This window comes from Prunus dulcis, chromosome 1 (assembly GCF_902201215.1).
Source record: "Prunus dulcis chromosome 1, ALMONDv2, whole genome shotgun sequence".
Taxonomy (NCBI): domain Eukaryota; kingdom Viridiplantae; phylum Streptophyta; class Magnoliopsida; order Rosales; family Rosaceae; genus Prunus; species Prunus dulcis.
This window is the reverse complement of record NC_047650.1, coordinates 43492402-43511901: the sequence shown is the minus strand read 5'-3', so window position 1 is coordinate 43511901 and position 19500 is coordinate 43492402. Positions and strand designations below refer to the sequence as shown.

Sequence of the window (19500 nt, the reverse complement as noted above, 5' to 3'; positions counted from 1 at the left end):
TTTGAAGAAAACATACCTAGTCTAGTGGTATGGTGTGGTAATTTTTTTAGTTGGTAATTGGTTCAATGCAGTTCATTAGGTCATCCAAACCATGCTTAAAATTAAGAGAGCAACAAGCCAACTCCATTAGGGTCATAATTGGTAAATGTGTTGTAGGAACTCATACAGTGGTAGACTTACAGAGGCGCAAGGAGGTGCTGCACCTCCTCTTGCTAAAAAATGCATTTGAGATGCTAGAATTTACCCCTTTGCTTGTGCCCGCCAAATGTTCGATTAAGGGCCAATTTGGCTTTATGTTATACAAAGGAGTTCAAAAATTTCTTTGGTCGTTCCTATAAACCTTGCTTTTGCATTGTAATTGGGTTTCCCATGGAGCAAACAAAGCAGCAAATGTTGCAGCTTGTGGTCGAGCAAGGAGGATGTGGCTAAAGGGAAGAGAGACAGAGAGAGTTGTTGTGGGGTGGGGGATTTGGGTTGTTTGTGGCTGTGAATAGGGATTAAATTGGCCAAATTGAAAATACGGGAACTAAGTTGGCCAAATTGAAAACACAAAGACTAAATTGGCCAACAGAATAAAACACAGGAATCATTTCGACATTTAAACGATAACTCATATTAAATGACGTGGATTGTGATTTTTGTGTGTTCTATGATTCATACACTTTTCTTACTTTAATTTGATGGGATTACTGTATTGAAGACAAAAACAAAATACATGTACGTAATTTTTATTTTTATTTTCTGGTTAAATTATATACAAAGAGAAAAGGGCCTCCCATCAAATTAAAATTTTCTCCTTGTATATAATTAAAAGGAGGCCCAACGGTGTAGATAGAATTCAGTGGTCCGGACCTTAGAGTTTCGAGAAACCTAAACCCTCGTGAAGTCCACAGAAAAACCTCGTCTTTCAGCTCAGCTCGACTGAAGGTGTCTTCTCAATCGCCAATGGCCGTGAGTAATTCCTGTTTCATCTAACTTTCTTCCTTGCATAAGCATAAATATGTTATAATAGAAAGATTTTTCTGGGTCTTTTTCGTATCTAATTGAGGCACATATTTTCAAACTTTCTGGTTTCTTTTTAAAATTTACCATCTCTTTGGGAGTTCTTATAATTTCTTATTTTGGGCTTTCCGGTGGTTTTTTTTCTTCTTTTTTTGTGGAAGTTCGGGGTTTGCTATATTCAATAATATGCTAGTGTAACTTGTGGTCTGCTGGGTTCCTAAATAATATTTGGGTTATATGAAAGATTCTTATATGCATTCATTTTGTTTTAATGTGAGATTATTAAAAAAAATATTGCTTCTAAAAAGCACAATAATATTTTCATGTGTTTAGTTAGTAGTTGATGAATAACATCTGAGCATTAAATCGTCGAAAATATTTTTATTTTGCTAGTATATTTAAATTCACTTGTTGAACATAATGGCATGCCCTGATTTGTGATACTTTTGTTCATTCGCAAAATGCAGACAATACCAGTTAACCCGAAACCTTTCTTGAACAATCTGACTGGAAAGACTGTCATTGTGAAACTTAAATGGGGAATGGAGTACAAAGGTATAATTTGTTTTCGTTTCTGGAGATGTCTTTGACTCTTATGCTCTAGGTTTTTTATTTCTCGGGTTCTTAAAAATTGATGACCATGCGCTTAATATATTTCTACTTCTCTTTGATACTGCATCCGTTCAGGTTTCCTGGTCTCGGTGGATTCCTATATGAACTTGCAGGTACTACTTTAAAATTTGAACTCTGGTTTCTTTACTCATACGGAATACATATTGTAGTTTCCCCCTTTTTACTGCAAGACTATAAATCTGAAGCTGGTAGTGATGTGTAATATATGTAATCTTATGCGTAGTTGGCCAACACAGAAGAATATATTGATGGACAATTCACTGGAAATCTGGGAGAGATTTTGATCAGGCGAGTTTGCTCAAATGCTTTGAACTTCTTAACTATAGTCTTCCTTAGATTTTGTTGGTGGAATGTGCCTTCTATTTGTATTTGCATTGCATTTATTTTTTAGGGTTTTTAGCGTGTAGTTTACCTTTTTCCCCCAGGAAAAGCAACTAATGTCTAGGAACCACATATAACATTGGGAGTAACTTTGAAGCTGCTGTTGGCTTCAGTTAACAATGTACGCTACTAGACGGTGTGCAGTTTATTATGACTTACATATGCATGGAAAAGGATGTAATGTTAGGCATATGAATCTCTCTCCTTCTCTCTAAAAGGTCCCTTTCTATAATATCGCACTACTGCCCCCATCTCTGCTTTGATGCTATTTACTGGTGTGAAACATTAGCCAACGTAAGAAATCATGTTCTGTCTACTGTAGATGAACTTTTACTTTCAGACAAAAAAAGGGTATATTGAGATAATTGTGAATACCCTTGAGGAAGAAAGTTGGGATCAGATGATTAAAGGAGGCAATGCAATGGAACAGTGTTAATTTAATGACTGCTAAAAAGGAGCTTAGATTACCCATTGAGGTTAATAATGGTCCTCAAAAGGTGCAAAAGTTGGGATCATGTACCTTTTGGATGCCATGGGTTTACCTTCTAGCATGCATACACGGATGTGTAATATAGCTACAATTGAGCGAAATATAGGATACTTGGGAATAGCTCCTTGATAGTGCAATGCTCAGACTGCTGTATTCTATATGCCATATCAGAGATTTATAATTCTTCCCTTTTACTGGGTGGAGTTTTGGTGACTTCGGTAACAAACTGCCATGCAGTAAACACAGTAGATTATTCAAGTTCTCAATTTTCCTCTACACGACCTGTTTCTGCACAGAAGTTTATAGTATGTTTCTGTTTAAAAGTAATGTTTAACATCAATGTAGCACATAATCATGCATATGCATTCATAACCTTGAGTGTCCAATGAATGAGCTGACACATCTTCAACAGATGTAACAACGTTCTCTACCTTCGTGGGGTGCCAGAGGATGAAGAAATTGAAGATGCTGAACAGGAAGATGTGCAATGAGGATTGGTTCAAAAAACAGAACTGAAGTAACAGGATTTGGATTTTATCTCTACTTTTATTTTTTGTATGTACAAGTATTGCTGGATGTTCGACTGACATGCCCGTGCCATTTAAAGGGCTCTTACTGACAAATGGTTCTCAAAAGTCAATGAAACCATATATACAAATATTGAGCTGAATTTCCTATGTGATCCATTGAAGTCTATTATGCAACTTATCTCAATCTTCGCTTAGGAAATTTTGAGGTGCGTAATCAATGTTTCGATTCAAATGAGTATTCTGTTCTTGTCTGAACTCGGGTTACCATGACCAATTTTAACGAAGATTATATGATGAAGACTTAAAAACTTGAAAGACAATTCATGAGAAAAACCCTTTTTTTGTCTCTTTCAACAAATGCTTATATATTCATCGGCTCAAATTCATCACTCTGGGAGAATTACTGAATGTTTTCTAGTGATTGGTAGCACAGAGCGAGTCTGCAAATTCTGTCTCTGCCGCAGAAATTTGCAATTGTATTCTGTATATAAATTGTAATCAGTACAACATAGCAGGAGATACAGCAGGTTCTGGATTTAGTCTATTCATCAATAAACTGCATAAAGGAGTAGGGATTTCTGCAGCCGATTTTTGTTGAAAATATGCAGATCATATATCTAAAACCTTCCAACTTAATTTCCTGTTTTCTGTTTTGTTATTCCTTCTCTAAGTCCAGTTTTGTTCTACAACACATTATTTCCTATTTCCTGTCATGTTATTTCTTCTCTATAAGCTTCAACGTGCTCCTCGTGAAAACGCCATTAGTTTACGGATATTATCCCATGTACTCAAAGAAGAAAACAAACATACAACACATTATTAGAACTTGAATATCAGATACTATTGTTGTACAAGGCAGGAATTCCAAAGAAATACAAAGAAAATGGAAGCCTCACCCTATTGAATCAACATTTATAGGCAACAACTCTACATATATGCAGGGAGCTTGGGCTTGATAAACTCTGTATACGTATAGAGTTTATGTCTAAGCCTCACCCTTTAGGAACTTAGGGAGCCACTTCGCAGAGTCTTTAGGAATGCGTTTGAGATTGTCTTTGTAGTCGACATAGTAAAGCCCGAATCTTGGAATAAAGCCTTCCCCCCACTCAAAGTCGTCATTTAGAGTGTAGTGAAAATATCCCTTGAGATTTACACCATTCCTGCACAAACAACAACAATGACAAGTAAATGAATACTCTATATGGATCCCCAAGCAAACTCGTAAACATGCATTGTGTTCAACTCTTATGAATTAAGGAAATAAACTCATTACTTACTTTATTGCCATCTTGATCCGGTACAAATGCCAAAGAATACTTTGAATTCTATGTGGATCCTTTAGTGCTACATCAAGTTCACGTTTATCATTTTTCGCCTCGGTAATTCCATTTTCAGTAATGATGATTTTAGGGTTTTGGTAGTTTTCCTTCATGAACTCCAAAAGTTTCTGCAGACCTTCTGGATGAGTGATGACAAAAATGCTTCCTTCAGCCTGTAAAGGTAAACAAGTTTTAATTTTTTTGGAAAATATTTCTAGTACAATCTGCTCGATTTATAAACATGATAACTGCAATAGTGTTCGTATCATTATTCTTACCAAAGGACCAATTGAGACTCCATCTATGTCTGCAACAATCACAACATGAGGAAAACCAAAATCATGTCAGGCTTTTGTCTATCTATCCATCTATCATTCATACATACAAACGCTTGCAGAGAAAAAGAACACATAAACAAGCACAGTAGTGGTGGTAAATACAGGGCAATGTAGATTTATTTACTTTCGGTCAAGTTAGATAATGTTAAAGAATCGAAGCGATAAGCGACTGCTTTAGCTGTACTTGCTGGTTGGTTTTTAACATATCTTGTGGTATAGTAATTGATGCCGATAAAATCAAAGGATCCCTCGAGCAATTTCTTCTCTTCTTGGGTGAAAGTGGGTAGCCTGTCCTTGACAAAATCTCTCATAGACTTGGGATAATCTCCGTATACTAATGGCTCCATGTACCTAAATAAGAAAACAAACATACTCATTTGTGTGTGTTAACTTAATATTGATTGAGAAGAAGTACAAATTACTCAATTGGCAAGTAATTAATTGATGAAGATGAATTTAAAATGGATTTACTAACCATCCAAGTTCAAAGTCCATAATTCTCTTTACTGCAGCTTTGTCTTCTGCTGAACCTGAATAAGGCTCATAATATGGTCCAACAAGACTGATTCCAATTTGTCCACCTTGTTGTGCCTAGAGAAATCTAGACATTATTCATCAATGAAAATTAGAGACTTATTTAATCTTGAATTTGATGCACAGGGCTCACTTGAAACTTGTCTTTGTAGAGCTTGACGACTGTAGCATGGGCAAGGAGTAGGTTATGGCTCACAATGTAAGGTTCAGTAGCAGAATTACCAACCGTACATGGAAAACGTGCTCGTACAGAACACCTGGCTGGTGGAGCAACTCCCAAGTCATAACCATTCTTAGCCATAATATATGGCTCATTGATTGTAATCCAATTCTTGACCCTATCTCCATAGGTTTTAAAACAAAGTTCACTGTAATCCTTGAAATCATCCCTGAAAATTAATTTATGTCAAAATCCAAACATAATTAGCATGCGGAATGGCATTCGATAATACATAATTAACTTTCGTGTTTGATCCAGAGATGGGAAGTAGTTGGTATAACAAGAGAAAAGTGCTTGCTTACACGAAAGAGCGATTTAGGACACCTCCATACTTGTCTGTCAAAGCTTGTGGAGGGTCGAAGTGTAATATGGTCACATAAGGTGTGATGCCTGCATCAAAACATAATTACACAAACTGTAAGAAAATAGAGCATCATACATCATAACATAGGATTCTAGATATTTATGTAATCAAGTTCTAGACAAATTATAAGAAAATATAGCATTGTATGTGAAAAGGGTAATCGAAAAAACAAGAGTTTACACAACTAAGATCTTACCACTAAAAGCGATTATGTTCATATAAAATATCAAGCTTCTTACCGTTCTTGAGTAATTCATCAATCAAGCTGTTGTAGTGGTCAATGCCTTCCTGGTTTACTCCACCACTCAAAGTTCCTTCTACATGTCCAAAATTTCAAACAATTGAAGCAATGAGTTTAATTAGGAAAGATCAAGTCTAATATGTAACAAATCTCTATAGTAGACTTAAAGCCATTCTTTTCATCCTCTCTTACATTTCTAACCAAACCAGTTAATCAGAGAATGTTCTTACTAGGAAGAATCCTGGTCCAGGAGATAGAAAATCTATAAGAATCAACTCCAAGGTCCTTCAGAGCCTTCACATCTTCCTGTAATTACAAATTTAATATAGCTCGGTCAGATATATGCCCCAAAAAAAAAAAAAACAGATGAAAATATTGCTAGCTCTTACTCACCTTGTATCGCTTATATGAATCGATGGATGTAAGGTTAGAGCCGTCCTGAATTCTTTCTAAAATGTAAAGGAAAATAACAGAGAAGAAAATGATCATAAAATAAGTTGGTCAACTAAAGCAATTTTTACGTAAACAGTTTGTGGATATGAACCTGGGTATTTCTCAATATGGTGGTCCCAAACACTTGGTCCTTTTCCTGCTTCTTTTGCTGATCCTTCAATCTGCACCCAGTAGTGGCATATCATAATAGGTACATAAAAATACACACACACACACACACAATAAAAAAGGATAGAAATGAAATGATGTATAGCAGATTTACAACTGGAGTTAATGGTGAACCTGTGCAGCAGCAGTACAGACTCCAAACACGAAATCGCTTGAGAAGTCAGACCTCTTTACTTCCAATTCTTCAGAGTTTGATGCATTTTGCAATCCCTGCAACTTCCTCTCGGCATTCACAGGAGCTGCATGCAATTAATTGATCAGTCCTTTGAGGCATTTTTTAGGGAAAAAAAAAAAAAAAAACTCAAATGCTTTAATTAACTCTTTTTTTGGTAATGGGACTCAGCAGGAATTTCCTAATTAGCTAAAAGTGATGAGGGAAAATAACTTGGAATTTAGCTAAAAGTTGGGAATTTAAGAGGAGAAATTGGCAATTCCTTTGTTTGGCAACTCAAGCGCGGAACTTATTAAATGACGCGTGTAAAAAATCGTGGAAATTGGGGCATCAAATTCTCGAGTTTAATTTCCACAAAAATAGGCATCATTTCACAATTTCCATAGTGCCATTTATAAAATTATGTCATTTACAAAATTCGATATACATAAATACAAACACTGAAATCTTCAATTGCCAAAAATTGAAATGATGGTAATCTAAATTCCGTGATTTTAGAATTCTATGTAATTTTCAATTCCTTCATCCAAACATAGGTTCAATTACTGGTTGTGCCATGAATTTAGTACTTAAATTTTGTTGTGAAAAAGCTCCGCCCAAATGTATAATTACAAGAAGAAAAAAAGTGGAAATGAACCGCAGACCTTGTGACAAAGATGCAATCAAAGCAATGGCACATATCCCTTGTAAAATCCTACAAAATGGTGATGAGGATGCCATGACCTCCTAACAAAACTCTTGCTTGATTCTTGAATCAATAATATTTAATTTTCAGATTAAACTTCAACTCAAGGGTGGATAGCCAAGCCCGTCTTACAGAGGGGTATATATACAGTACCCCTTCTACGTATCATTAGCCATGCACAGAAAATTAATCAACTAATTAACAAAACACAACTAACAATCTTAGAAGTGGTAGCTTATTGTTATTAAGATGTGGTACAGAGGGTTCTGGTCGAGGGAAACAAATATCAGTTATTTAATTTCTATTCACATTTACAGGGTTCAACAAGCGATTGATGTTTCTAGAAACGAAAAAAATACCAAAACGTTCAAATTCACAGCTAATAACATGGATTCATGAATGAATCAACTAGTTAATATATTCAAGATAATTACATATTTACAAAATCCCAGCTTTGTAAGTTAACTCCTTTCATGTAACATCTTACATCAACCAACGAAGAGAGAGTGATGTGCCTTATATGTACATGCAAACCTCCATTTAGCACGAGGCCTTTTGGGAGCTCATTGGCTTTGGAGTCATGGGAACTTTGAAGTTAAGCGAGTTGGGGCTAGACCAATTGTAATAACCCAAAACAAAAATTCTTATTTAATTAGTAATTTATTTGGAGAAAAGACAATTTTGCCCTCGGAATATTTTATTAAGAAAAAGGTAACTTTTTGATCGAGAAGGAATTTGACAATTCCACTTACACCGTTGCGTAGAGCACGGTGAAATGAGTTCATAGACACGTAGTGAGCTCGAATCGGAGTTGTAACGAGAAAGTTATGGTCAAAAGAGTCTCAGTGGCACAACCGTAAATATTTTGAAGTTGGAATTATAAAAACAGCCCAGCCCTTTCTCTCTCCTCGCGCCGACCTTCCTCCTCTCCCGCGTCCGCCCCTTCTCTCCTTCGTATCTCCGGCCACCGACCACAGCTGTGGACGGGGCCGGTACCAAAACGACCGGGACGACGTCCTCTTCCTTCCCCAACCGTTCCCCGCCTTCGACGTGACCTGCGCTGGCCGAAAATTGCGCCGGAACCGACAGTACTCACCGGATCTCCAAGTCACTCGTTCTCCCTCAATTCTTCTCCAAATTTGTCGAGTAAGGTATGGATTCCTACCTATTTTTCATGCTCTAGCTGATGGTTGGATGAGTTTGCATCAATTTTAACCGTAGATAACCCAGTTTTCAAATTGAAGTTTCAGCCGATTTTCGGCCTCCGTTTTCGGCCACTTCCGGCCACTTTTTGGGGTAGGTCCAAGAACAAAAGTGGCTCCAAATATGGTTTTTTACCCAGGGTAGGAGTTTCGAGCCGTGGTTTGAAGTTTTTCCAGTGAGACGAAATCGCTTTAGACACTCATCGCTGCCGGCGCGTGCTGCAGAGTGTGGGTGAAGGTGGTGCAGTGGCACTGTGTCTTGTTGCAATCCTTATGTTGTCACGAGCGCGTAGGATTTCGAGGATCTCAAGTTGGATAACGTTTAAGCCCCGAACGGATTTTTCATATTGTGCGATTTCTGGGTTCAATACCGCTGAACCGTTGGATCGCGCTGAAATTCAGATATGTTGTTCCAAATGATTTTAGGATCGTGTAGGATTTAACGGATTACGAATCGGAGTCCCGGATACTCCGAAATCGCGAACCCTGGGGCTAGGGTTTGGAATTTAAGTGATAACGCGATTGTGGCCAATCCGACCGTCCATTTTGGGCCAAACTAGCAGGATTTGGGTACGTCTCGGTGAGGAACCTTTAGAGAATCCTAGATCGGCTATCGGAGGTCGTGGACCCCACGGGATTCCGGATCGACCAGTCTGGCAGTTTATCGCTTAGTAAAGCTTCCGGTCTTCTAAGACCGTTTTAAATATCTGAAATGCTAAAGTGGGCATAGGATTGACTTTAAAATGAGTGCACGCATTTTTAGGAGCCGGGGGTCAGGGTTTTTAATTTAATACTTTTATTGAGCAGTTTTATTAATTTAATATTCATGGTTAATCAGGCACCAGGGGCCAGACCGACCCACAAGAGGGACCTTCAAGAGGTTCAGCTAGCTCGGACCAAGAGCGAGTGGACTTTCTTCCATAAATGATTTTATATAAACTAGATTTTATATAAATAAGTTTATATTAATGAATTTCCTTATTTGATTTTGAATAAGTTTTGTGGAATGTTTTTCGAGCATGATTTGTGTCGTAAAATATCTTTATTTCTATGCTGCTTAGTTGAACATGCTAAAAAGTGATAGAAATCAGAGTTTGAGACTTGTATCAGATAAAATAGCAGCACAGCTTTATATTTAACAAAATTCAGTTATTTCTCTGATTTTTCAAAAATATTTTATTTTAAAACCACCATGTACCCAATTATGGTTATTACCCTCAGTTATACCGATGTCTACGGACATCCAGTTTACCCTCAGTTTTGTCAGTGCACTTGACAATTGCCTCACGAGTTTCGGGGATGCTTGAATCGTGAGTGCCAGGATTTACGGCTCGGATTGATTGTGTGTCGCCGAGACCTGCCAGGATTTGCGGCTCGGCTTGACTTGGTGTCCCGAGACCTGCCAGGAATTGCGGCTCGAGTTGACTTTGTGTCACCGAGAGCTGCCAGGATTGCGGATCAGGTTGACTACGGTCCCCTGAATCCTGCCAGTTGCGGCTTGGGTTGACTGTGTGTCACCGAAACCTGCCAGCGGATCAGGCTGACTGAGGTCTCCTGAATCCTGCCAGGATTTGCCGCTCGGATAGACTATGTGTCGCCGAGACCTGCCAGGGGAATTGACGGAATTACAGGGGTACATCCGAGTGGTAGTTTTGATTGATTGCAGTGCTTTGATTCAAGGTTTGAGTAAATTGCCTTTATGCAGGTTTGATTACAATGTTTTTATGCAAGTTTTGATTTCAGTGCTTTCATGAAAATTTTATCTTGAATACGATTGTATATATTTATTTAAATATATAGATACCTTGATTTCAGCATGTGAATGCCGTGAGTTTAGTATACTTCAATTGCAGAGTATATATTCAGTTCACTTAACTATTTTTTACAATTGGGGGTTAGTATATTCCTGGATATTTTATGAACCCTTATTTTTGTCCACTCACAATTTTCAAATGTTTTGCGCCCCTAGACTGTAGCGTGCACAAGACATCGGCCACCGGGCCATCTTGACTTCCGCGCCTTCTTGTTCAAAAATGATGGTATGTAAAACGATTAATTTATCCGTAAACTATCAAAATTGCTCTGATATATTGCCCTAGAACGAGAATGGAACTATTGGCATGTTTATTGAAGTGCTGGCAGTTGGTTGTGTAGATATTTTGCTCGTTCTGACAGGTGAAAATTTTGGGATTGAGCAAATTACAGGGGAGTCTCTGCCGAATTTTCGGCAAGAGTCAAGGTTGAAATTTCAACTAGAAGGGCAATAAGGTCAATTGTGCCCGACACTCGCCAAGTGTCGGACACGCACAGGGTTCGACTCGAATTTCAAAGCGGAATTTGATTCAGGTCCTGTCATCAATGCCAGGATGGGTGACCCACTGGGAAGTTACTCGTGAGTTCCTTGAAACAAAACTGTGAGGGCAGAGAGGCAGGCCCAAAGCGGACAATATCGTGCTACGGCGGAGCCGATCCCGGAATGTGACAATTTGGTATTAGAGCCACTCTACTGTACGATACGAGTGTGTCGACGAGGACGTCGGGCCCCCTAAGAGGGGTTGATTATAACATCACACATTGACCAACGGAGAGGGGGGTGATGTGTCTTATATGTACATGCCCACCTCCATTTAGCACAATGACTTTTGGAAGCTCACTGGCTTCGGAGTCATGGGAACTCTGAAGTTAAGTGAGTTAGGACTAGATCAATACCAAGATGGGTGACCCGCTGGGAAGTTGCTCGTGAGTTCCCAAAAACAAAACCATGAGGGCAAAGAGGAGGGCTCAAAGCAGATAATATTGTGCTACGGCGGAACCGATCCCGAGATGTAACATTTCACCAGTAGAGCGAATATAAATCTAGTCTTGGCAGGATTGATCCAACTTCATCCAAATCTTATATATGATCCAACTTCAAGATTGATCTTTGGGACTGTATAAAGCTATTATATTTTTCTAAAAGGCAAACTTGGGAAAAATCCCCAGTTTACTCTATTTGTAGACAATTTTGCTGTAATTGTGTACACTTGTATAATTTAATTGTGTACTAAATTGTTTACACCACTTACATATAGTTGTGCGACTATACTCTCTAAATATAATATTTCAAAAGTATAGCCGCCCGGCCATACCCTATAAATATCTTAATTTGATTTTCTCTTTTTTAATTACTTTAATTAGTAGTTATGTTTTAATTATAATTTAACAAGTGAATAATTCGTATTTAAATATTTTATTAAAGAAAAAAATTATAAAAAAATTAAATACTAATTATTACGTAATATAATTTGTGAAGTTAATTAAAATATTGAATAATTATTATTCAATAAAAACATAATAACTAATGAAAGTTACTAAGTTTATTGACCTAAAGATACTAAGTTTACATTGACCTAAAGAATAGAATATTTCAAAGGTATAGCCGACCGGCTATACTTTACAAATAGAATATTTCAATAGTATAGCCGCGTGGCTATACGCTATAAATAAAATATTTCAAAAGCATAGCCGACCGGCTATATTCTATAAATTGAATATTTCAAAAGTATAGCCACCCAACGATACCCTATATATATATATCATAATTTTGGTTTTCTCTTTTTAATTACTTTAATTAGTAGTTATGCTTTAATTATTATTTACCTATTGAATAATTAGTAGTTACATATTTTATTAAAGTACTATTTATTACGTTATATAATTTGTGAAGTTAATTAAAATATTAAATCCTAATTATTCACTAAAAAATATTAATTAAAATATAATAAATAATGAAAGTAATCAAATAACTCTAAGATGTGATTTAATTAATAAATAAAAAATCTATAGACCTAAAGGTACTAAGTTCATATTTATTTTTAAAAGAAACAACTTCGGACGAAATTTCGTTGGAAGATGTCTAATCAGGCAAATATAAATCCATCTTTTTATTATTGGTGCAATGTGGAAATATCTTTGAAGAATAGAATATTTCAAAAGTATAGCCGTTTGGCTATATATAATTTTTCAAAACAGTATAGCCGCACGGCTATACGCTGTCAATAGAATATTTTCAAATTTAAAGCCTTCTGGCTATACCCTGTAAATAGAATTTTTCCAACTGTATAGCAGGCAGGCGATACTCTGTAAATAGAATATTTCAAAGGTTTAGCCATGCGGCTGTACCCTATAAATATTATAATTTGGTTTTCTCTTTTTTAATTACTTTAATTAGTAGTTATATTTTAATTATTATTTACCTAGTGAATAATTAATATTTAAATATTTTATTAAATAAAATAATAAAAAAATAAATTTGTGTAGTTAATTAAAATATTGAATCCTAATTATTTACTAAAGAAATAATAATTAAAACATAATAACTAATGAAAGTAATCACATAAAGCTAATATATTATTTAATTAATAAAAAGGAAGTATTTTTATTTTAAAAAAAAAAATTTGTTGAGCTAAAGATATTAAGTTTATATTTATTGTTAAAAGAAATCTCTTCCAACGAAATTTCGTTGAGAGAAGTCTAATCCGGCAAATATAAATTCATATTTTATTGTTGTTGCAATGTGGAAATATCTTGAAGAATAAAATATTCCACAATATAGCCGCTCGGCTGTGCTGTACAGAAAGAATATTTCAATAGTATAGCCGCACGGCTATACTCTATAAATAGAAACTTTTCAAAAGTATAGCCGCTCTATTAATGGAAATTTTTTCAAAAGTGTAGCCACTCGGCTGATAGAATTTTATGAACGTATAGCCGCGCGGCTGTACGATGTAAATAGAATTTTTCAAACGTATAGCCGCTCGGCTATGCTCTCTGAAGATAATATTTCAAAAGTATAGCCGCCCGGCTATACCCTATAAATATCATTATGTGGTTTTTGTTATAAACTAAAAGAAAAGATTGGAGAGGGAATTGAGGTAGAGAGCAGATCTCATTATTGAAGGTTTCTGTTCTTATCAATTACAGAGGGATATGTTCTATTTGTAGGCGGAGCCTTCCAACATGTGGGCTCCACCTTCTTATAATTTACAACACTCCCCCTTGGAGACCACAAATAGTATGGAATATGTCTCGTTAAAAACCTTGCCAGTAAAAACCCAGTGGGACAAAAACTGGTCGAAGGGAAAAAGAGTACATAACCATGCGTAACATAAAATTCTGTGTATATTGACATGCGTGCAACACTGCCTCGTTAAAACCTTGCCAGGAAAAAACCCAGTGGGATAAAAACCTGGACGAAGGAAAAAGAGTACAGTGTGGAAAGGTCTGTATTGATGGCACGCTCCCCCTGATGCTTGGCAGAATATCTTGAAGCCATACTGTTGATCATCTGTCTGAATATCATAGTTGACACTGCTTCTGTGAGTCAATCTTTGAGCGACACTGCCTCGTTAAAACCTTATCAGGAAAAACCCAGTGGGATAAAAACCTGATGAAGGAAAAAGAGTACAGTGTATGAAAGTCTTTATGAATACCATGCTCCCCCTGATGAATATCTCCCCCTGAAAACTTCATGACTAGCTGTTTCCAGTAAGCGACCATAGAGATTTCCAGAGTCCGCATATCTCACATCATCCCAAAATGATGGTGATGGAGTTGAGCTCAAATACGATGTCCGGTCCAATATACTTCCGGAAAATCCTTAAAGTGTCCAACGGATAATCCTCATAAAAATGCTTCAATACTTTCTTAGTATAAGCAATAATCTCGTTGGCATAATGCTCGATCTTTAAGTCGAGGTAAATATTTCTGGAACTCTTGAGAAGCTTTAATGTGTTTGCAAACATATTAATAATCAATATACTCACTGAGGCAATATATGTACATTAGTATTGAGTACAGATTTTGTGCTTCAGGCACATGTCCTTCAGGGACTTGCTTCATGCAATTTCAATCCTTTCAAGGATTTTGTTTAAAGGGATTAAACTTTATGACACATTATATAGCTTTAACCCAGCTATTTATACATCTTTAGGGAATCACTTCAGGTGATATGCTTTGTGCATTTAATAACCCTTAAAGATAACATGTTGGTCTCCGTAAATGTGCAATAAGGGGGGGCACAATTGAATCTGTAGATATGGAGAAAACCCAACATTCCTTGTTTATGCCAGAAACATTGTGTCATACAAAGTAGGTATATTCCCTTTTATTCCGAACACCCAAGTATAACTTTCAGTATTAACAAATTTTGGGGTTCGTACTGTGGGTTTGTTCTTTCACGTTCATTCTCATCTATAATGGAATTGCCTCAGTCCATTTTGGCCAATGATATTGTCGACATTTAATAATTGAACGTGGTTCCAATCAACACAGCCCATTGATGATTTGAGTAGCTACTCCAAAATCAAAATTTGTCATTCATCAATTCATGATCCCACCATTCTCATGTGCATGCGCATGCATCAATTATAAGCATTTCTTTGCTTTTGGGTACCCAAGCCACTGCAGGGGCTTTTATTATGTGAGAATGTGGATTATAACCTCCAATGGAGCGTTATGTTATAGTAGGGCGTGGATAATCTCCATTTAGGGAGTTGGAACATTTAGAACCATATATCTGTCATGCTGCAGGCATGCTACAGATTAATATATATACATGTCAATTAATTTCTGGGACTTTAACCCATACAATTTGCAACGCATTAGGCGTGCACAATATCAATATTGACATGTCAAGGGATTGTCCTTTCGGGACTTCAATCCACATCATTTGCTACGCAACAGGCGTGCATCATATTGATCACTGCTATACCCATATTCTGTTCTTATGGGACTTTAATTTGTGCAGTGTATTATCAATGTATCCAACTTGCAATTTGTAAAATTTGCATTAATAATTCATGGATACATACAAGCCATTCTTTTGGAACAGACTTATCTCCCCATTTGGTTACCTTTCAAGATAATATATCAAATAAGTATATAAGCATAAAATAACACAAGTATTGCTTACATCCTTAGGTGGGAGAAACTTTTCTCAAGTATCATTCAAGCTCGTATCGGCCCAGTAAATGTAGTGCTTGATGATCTAGTTATATCCTGCAAAGCAAAATCACAATTCTTTTCTCTGTCAATAACTCTCAGAGTTAGGATCACTTCATGGATTCTTTCTTCAGATGTTCATTCTAAAGAAATAAAATCTCTTATGAACAGAGAGCTGCAAAAGAGAAAAAATGCAAAAAAAAATTGTGATGTTGATGCAAGATAAGGTAAGCAATCAGGGAAGGAAGCTGGTGGGAGCAGAAAACAAGCTCTCAATTCTCCTAGTCTAGAAGGATCTCAGGAGATTAGAGCACAAGGCCGCCTTCACAATTCCCTGATCTTGCAGAAACATGATCAGGGATAGTCTTGCTTCCTGAATGGATGATCAGAGATAGTCTTGCTTCTCAGGCATATTAAGTGCTTAATGATAAGAAAAACAAGTAGATATAGCATCATTTTGTATGGGAAAACTGGATGTCTTCTACAAAGAAAATTTCGTTAGTAACACATTTATACACAAATACAATGAATAGGTAGAACCGGTGATTTTCAAATTAACCATGGGAAAATTGCGAGATTCTCGGGATACTTTTGAAAAAGTAGCTCCGTGAAATCCGTAAAGCAAGATCGGCTTTGAAAATAATACTTGAAAACGCCGAAAGTGCCGACAGGCATTATCAGAGGCCACGTGAAGTTTTGGACTCTTGCGAAAGAAAAAGATAATGTGGGGATTCGAGAAGATATTGGAATCCTGAAAAGTTGTCACATTTTCGTCTATAGATATTGCCTTCGCAAAACTTAGTTGAGCAACTGCGTTTCAACTCAACTTCCTTCATTTTCTGAAACTTTAGTTTTTGTAAAACTTTCTTTGAAACCTTCTTAAAATGGCTTCCTCTTCTTCCTGCCCAAATAATTTCAATTTAAATGATGCTCCCACAACAACCAGTGACGCCCAAGTGTGGCGTCCATGCTTTGTATCCCAAAATCGTCATCTCACAGTTAATGATTCTGTGATGATGAATGATGCTACTGCTGTCACAGTAGCTAGGAATTTCATTATTCCAATGGATGAAATGTTGTTGACAGGGAGGTCTGAGGAAGAGGCTATTGAGGACTCAATGGCTTTTAGCATTCAGAGTGCTGCTTCTGTTTCTAACATGGCTGATCGTTTGCGTGCTAGGGCAAACGAGGTTCAGAAGCTAACAACTGAAAATTTCTCCTTTCAAAGAATGCTTCATGAATCTCAAAAAGAGGTTGAGAAACTCAAAGGAGAGAATAATTCCTTGTTGAAACTGGTGAGTTCGTACTCTGCTGATACACTGAGAAAGCTAGACATGCTGCAGGTCTCAAATGAAAGAATTTTGGGAGACCATGAGAGGCTCATGGCTAAGCTTAAGAGGCGCCGTCCTCTTCCTTCAGAGGCTTCCAGAACATAATGTAATTTTATAGATTTTACAGGGCCTGCACCTTCATTGCAGGTGTAAAAATCTATCTGTTGTATGCTCATTTCCTGTTATAATAATTGCGCACGTTCTTAAACTTGCATATGTGGTTTTTACGTCTTTTCAAAATGACGGTCTGGAACCTTGTGCCTTATAGGTTCAAATAACCACATCAAATCTCTCATATTTCCATGCATGTGAGCCCAGAACTTTTGGTCTGGGTTAAACCCAAACTCATAATTTATTCGCCATTTTCAAATGGACATGAAATATGAATTGAGTAAAAGCCACGATAATATCTCAATATAGTAGTGGAGAGCATTAACTACTATGTACCCACAACTTCAAGTTTAGGATTTCTCATATATTTGGATCCATGGGCTTTGGACCCAGATATAGCAAAATATGTGGGGAGCCTCAATTCATCATTTGAAGTTTATACTGATGTTATCCATTTCACGGTGTATTTTTTTTTTAACAACCGGAATTCACAAAATATATTTCTTCCTTGAGATGTCGATTATAACAAAATCGAACTTTATTAAATTCATCATCTTCTTATGCCAAAGAAATATGTGGCATACCACAATCTGTAATAATATCTCAAGGGTTGTCCATTCAACTGTTGGAACTTTAGGTTCTCAACAATGTTAGATTTTGAACTTCAGGCCAAAATCACATATTCTCATGGTATGGACATTCTTACAATTTTCTATACATATTTCGGGACTTCAAGCCCTTACATAATTGTCCATATTTTGAGGAACTTCTGGCATCTCATTTAACTGTTTATCCATGAGTTTAAGGAACTGCAGGTTCCATTTTGTATATAGTGACGGTTTTCCCAAAATGGTTAATATTTATGCATACGTCACTATTCATGTGAATAGTACTATTCATCGAGTCATGAATACATATCTATTCATATGTGCAGTACATTTGCCAGTACAGTTATTATTCATGTGTACGGCACTTTTAACCAATACGGTACTGTTGCATCATCAAGGAACTCTAGGTCCTTATTTACATGTCAAGGATCAAGGATCTTCAAGTCCGATCTCTTGTTTACATGTATAGTACCGGAGAGACTGCCAGCTCTCATATCAATATCATCATCAAGGATCTTCAAGTCCTGATGTAATTGTATGATGAGGATCAAGGAACTTCTGGTCCTGATCTGTATACTGTAAAAACTCATCATACAGCACAATTAATCCATAAAATAAATTTACTCTTAAATAAATTACTTGTATGGACGTTAATCCCGCACCATACTTTAAATGTGCGGTAAAGTAAATTCATAAATTAAATTGCTGTATGGACGTTAATCCCGCACCATACTTTAAATGTGCGGTAAAATAAACGTGTTTGTATGGGCACTAATTCTGCTCCATACATTTAAATGACAATAAAGACGTGGACGATAAACTCGCACCACCCTTTAAAGTAAATTTACGATAAAGTAAATGTGCTTGTATGGGCACTAATTCTGCTCCATACATTTAAATGACAGTAAAGCAGTAAAGGCGTGGACGATAAACCCGCACCACCCTTTAAAGTAAATTTACGATAAAGTAAATGTGCTTGTATGGATAATAAACCTACACCATACAGTAAATAAAATAATTGCAGAATGAATAAAGTAAAGACAATTATTTGTGGGTTCATATCAACACCACAATCAAATAGTATAGTAGATAATATTATTATACTGATATATCAAGTCATTTTATGTTCTTTCCACCTGGCAATAATTCTTTGTTTCCTTTACGATTTTGCTTTTCACTAGGCTTTCTGTATCCCACTTGTCAATAAATATTAAATCTGTTCTACCACTTGCTGCATCCAGTGGTTTCCAACTGGAAACTCCGTTTCCAGAATAGCACTGCCTGCTTCTCAAATATCCTTTCTACTATTTGAAATAATAAAAAAAAAAATAAATGAATGGATGATTGACAAACCATCACCATCGAGGGCATGAAGCTGAGCTGAGGAAGAAGATACCCAGCTCTCGGCACTGCGTGGATCCATCGCCAGCGGCGCGACCAGAAGCTCAGCAAGTTCTGCATCAGCTCCGAATTGAGAGTTCCAATTTTGGTGCTGTTCTCCAGCCCAAGAAGGAGAGAGTTTGGTAACACCCACGTCCATGAAGGCCACCAGAAAGAAATAGGCAATATGGATTGTTGTTTTGCATAAAAGACATGGGAAGCCCAACTGCACAGGACTGACAAGACTCTCTCTCTCTCTCTCTCTCTCTCTCTCTACTTCCTTATCTCTCTCTCCCCAAAGGTTTGGTACAATCCGAAGAACAAAAATTTAGAAAAGTGAGAGAAAAACCAGACACT

General features: G+C 36.8%; 2 protein-coding genes across 2 annotated transcripts; one reads left to right on the top strand and one right to left on the bottom strand.

Moving 5' to 3' along the window:
- Nucleotides 1–820: 820 nt before the first annotated feature.
- On the top strand, nt 821–3214 carry LOC117614402 (probable small nuclear ribonucleoprotein F). Its single transcript, XM_034343202.1, has 5 exons — nt 821–951; nt 1470–1557; nt 1690–1727; nt 1859–1923; nt 2919–3214. Exons 1-5 carry the CDS (start codon nt 946–948, stop codon nt 2995–2997), a joined length of 276 nt encoding a protein of 91 aa, XP_034199093.1. The 5' UTR covers nt 821–945; the 3' UTR covers nt 2998–3214.
- Nucleotides 3215–4021: 807 nt separating this feature from the next.
- LOC117615897 (beta-glucosidase 24-like) lies at nt 4022–7565 on the bottom strand. The gene is made up of 13 exons (XM_034345072.1): nt 7490–7565; nt 6788–6912; nt 6597–6666; nt 6446–6501; nt 6283–6358; nt 6051–6128; nt 5750–5837; nt 5361–5616; nt 5169–5284; nt 4818–5044; nt 4634–4662; nt 4314–4528; nt 4022–4196 (listed from the first exon to the last, which is right to left on the bottom strand). Exons 1-13 carry the CDS (start codon nt 7563–7565, stop codon nt 4022–4024), a joined length of 1587 nt encoding a protein of 528 aa, XP_034200963.1.
- Nucleotides 7566–19500: the final 11935 nt, after the last annotated feature.

What these genes read in the sequence shown, in the direction of transcription:
- LOC117614402 (XM_034343202.1), top strand. An exon ending in ATGGGGAATGGAGTACAAAG is followed by an intron (nt 1,558 to 1,689) that starts GTATAATTTGTT and finishes GCATCCGTTCAG; the next exon opens with GTTTCCTGGTCTCGGTGGAT. An exon ending in ATTCCTATATGAACTTGCAG is followed by an intron (nt 1,728 to 1,858) that starts GTACTACTTTAA and finishes TCTTATGCGTAG; the next exon opens with TTGGCCAACACAGAAGAATA.
- LOC117615897 (XM_034345072.1), bottom strand. Translation starts at nt 7,565, where the DNA reads ATGGCATCCTCATCACCATTTTGTAGGATTTTACAAGGGATATGTGCC. An exon ending in CCATATTGAGAAATACCCAG is followed by an intron (nt 6,502 to 6,596) that starts GTTCATATCCAC and finishes TTTACATTTTAG; the next exon opens with AAAGAATTCAGGACGGCTCT. An exon ending in ATTATCTAACTTGACCGAAA is followed by an intron (nt 4,663 to 4,817) that starts GTAAATAAATCT and finishes TGATTGTTGCAG; the next exon opens with ACATAGATGGAGTCTCAATT.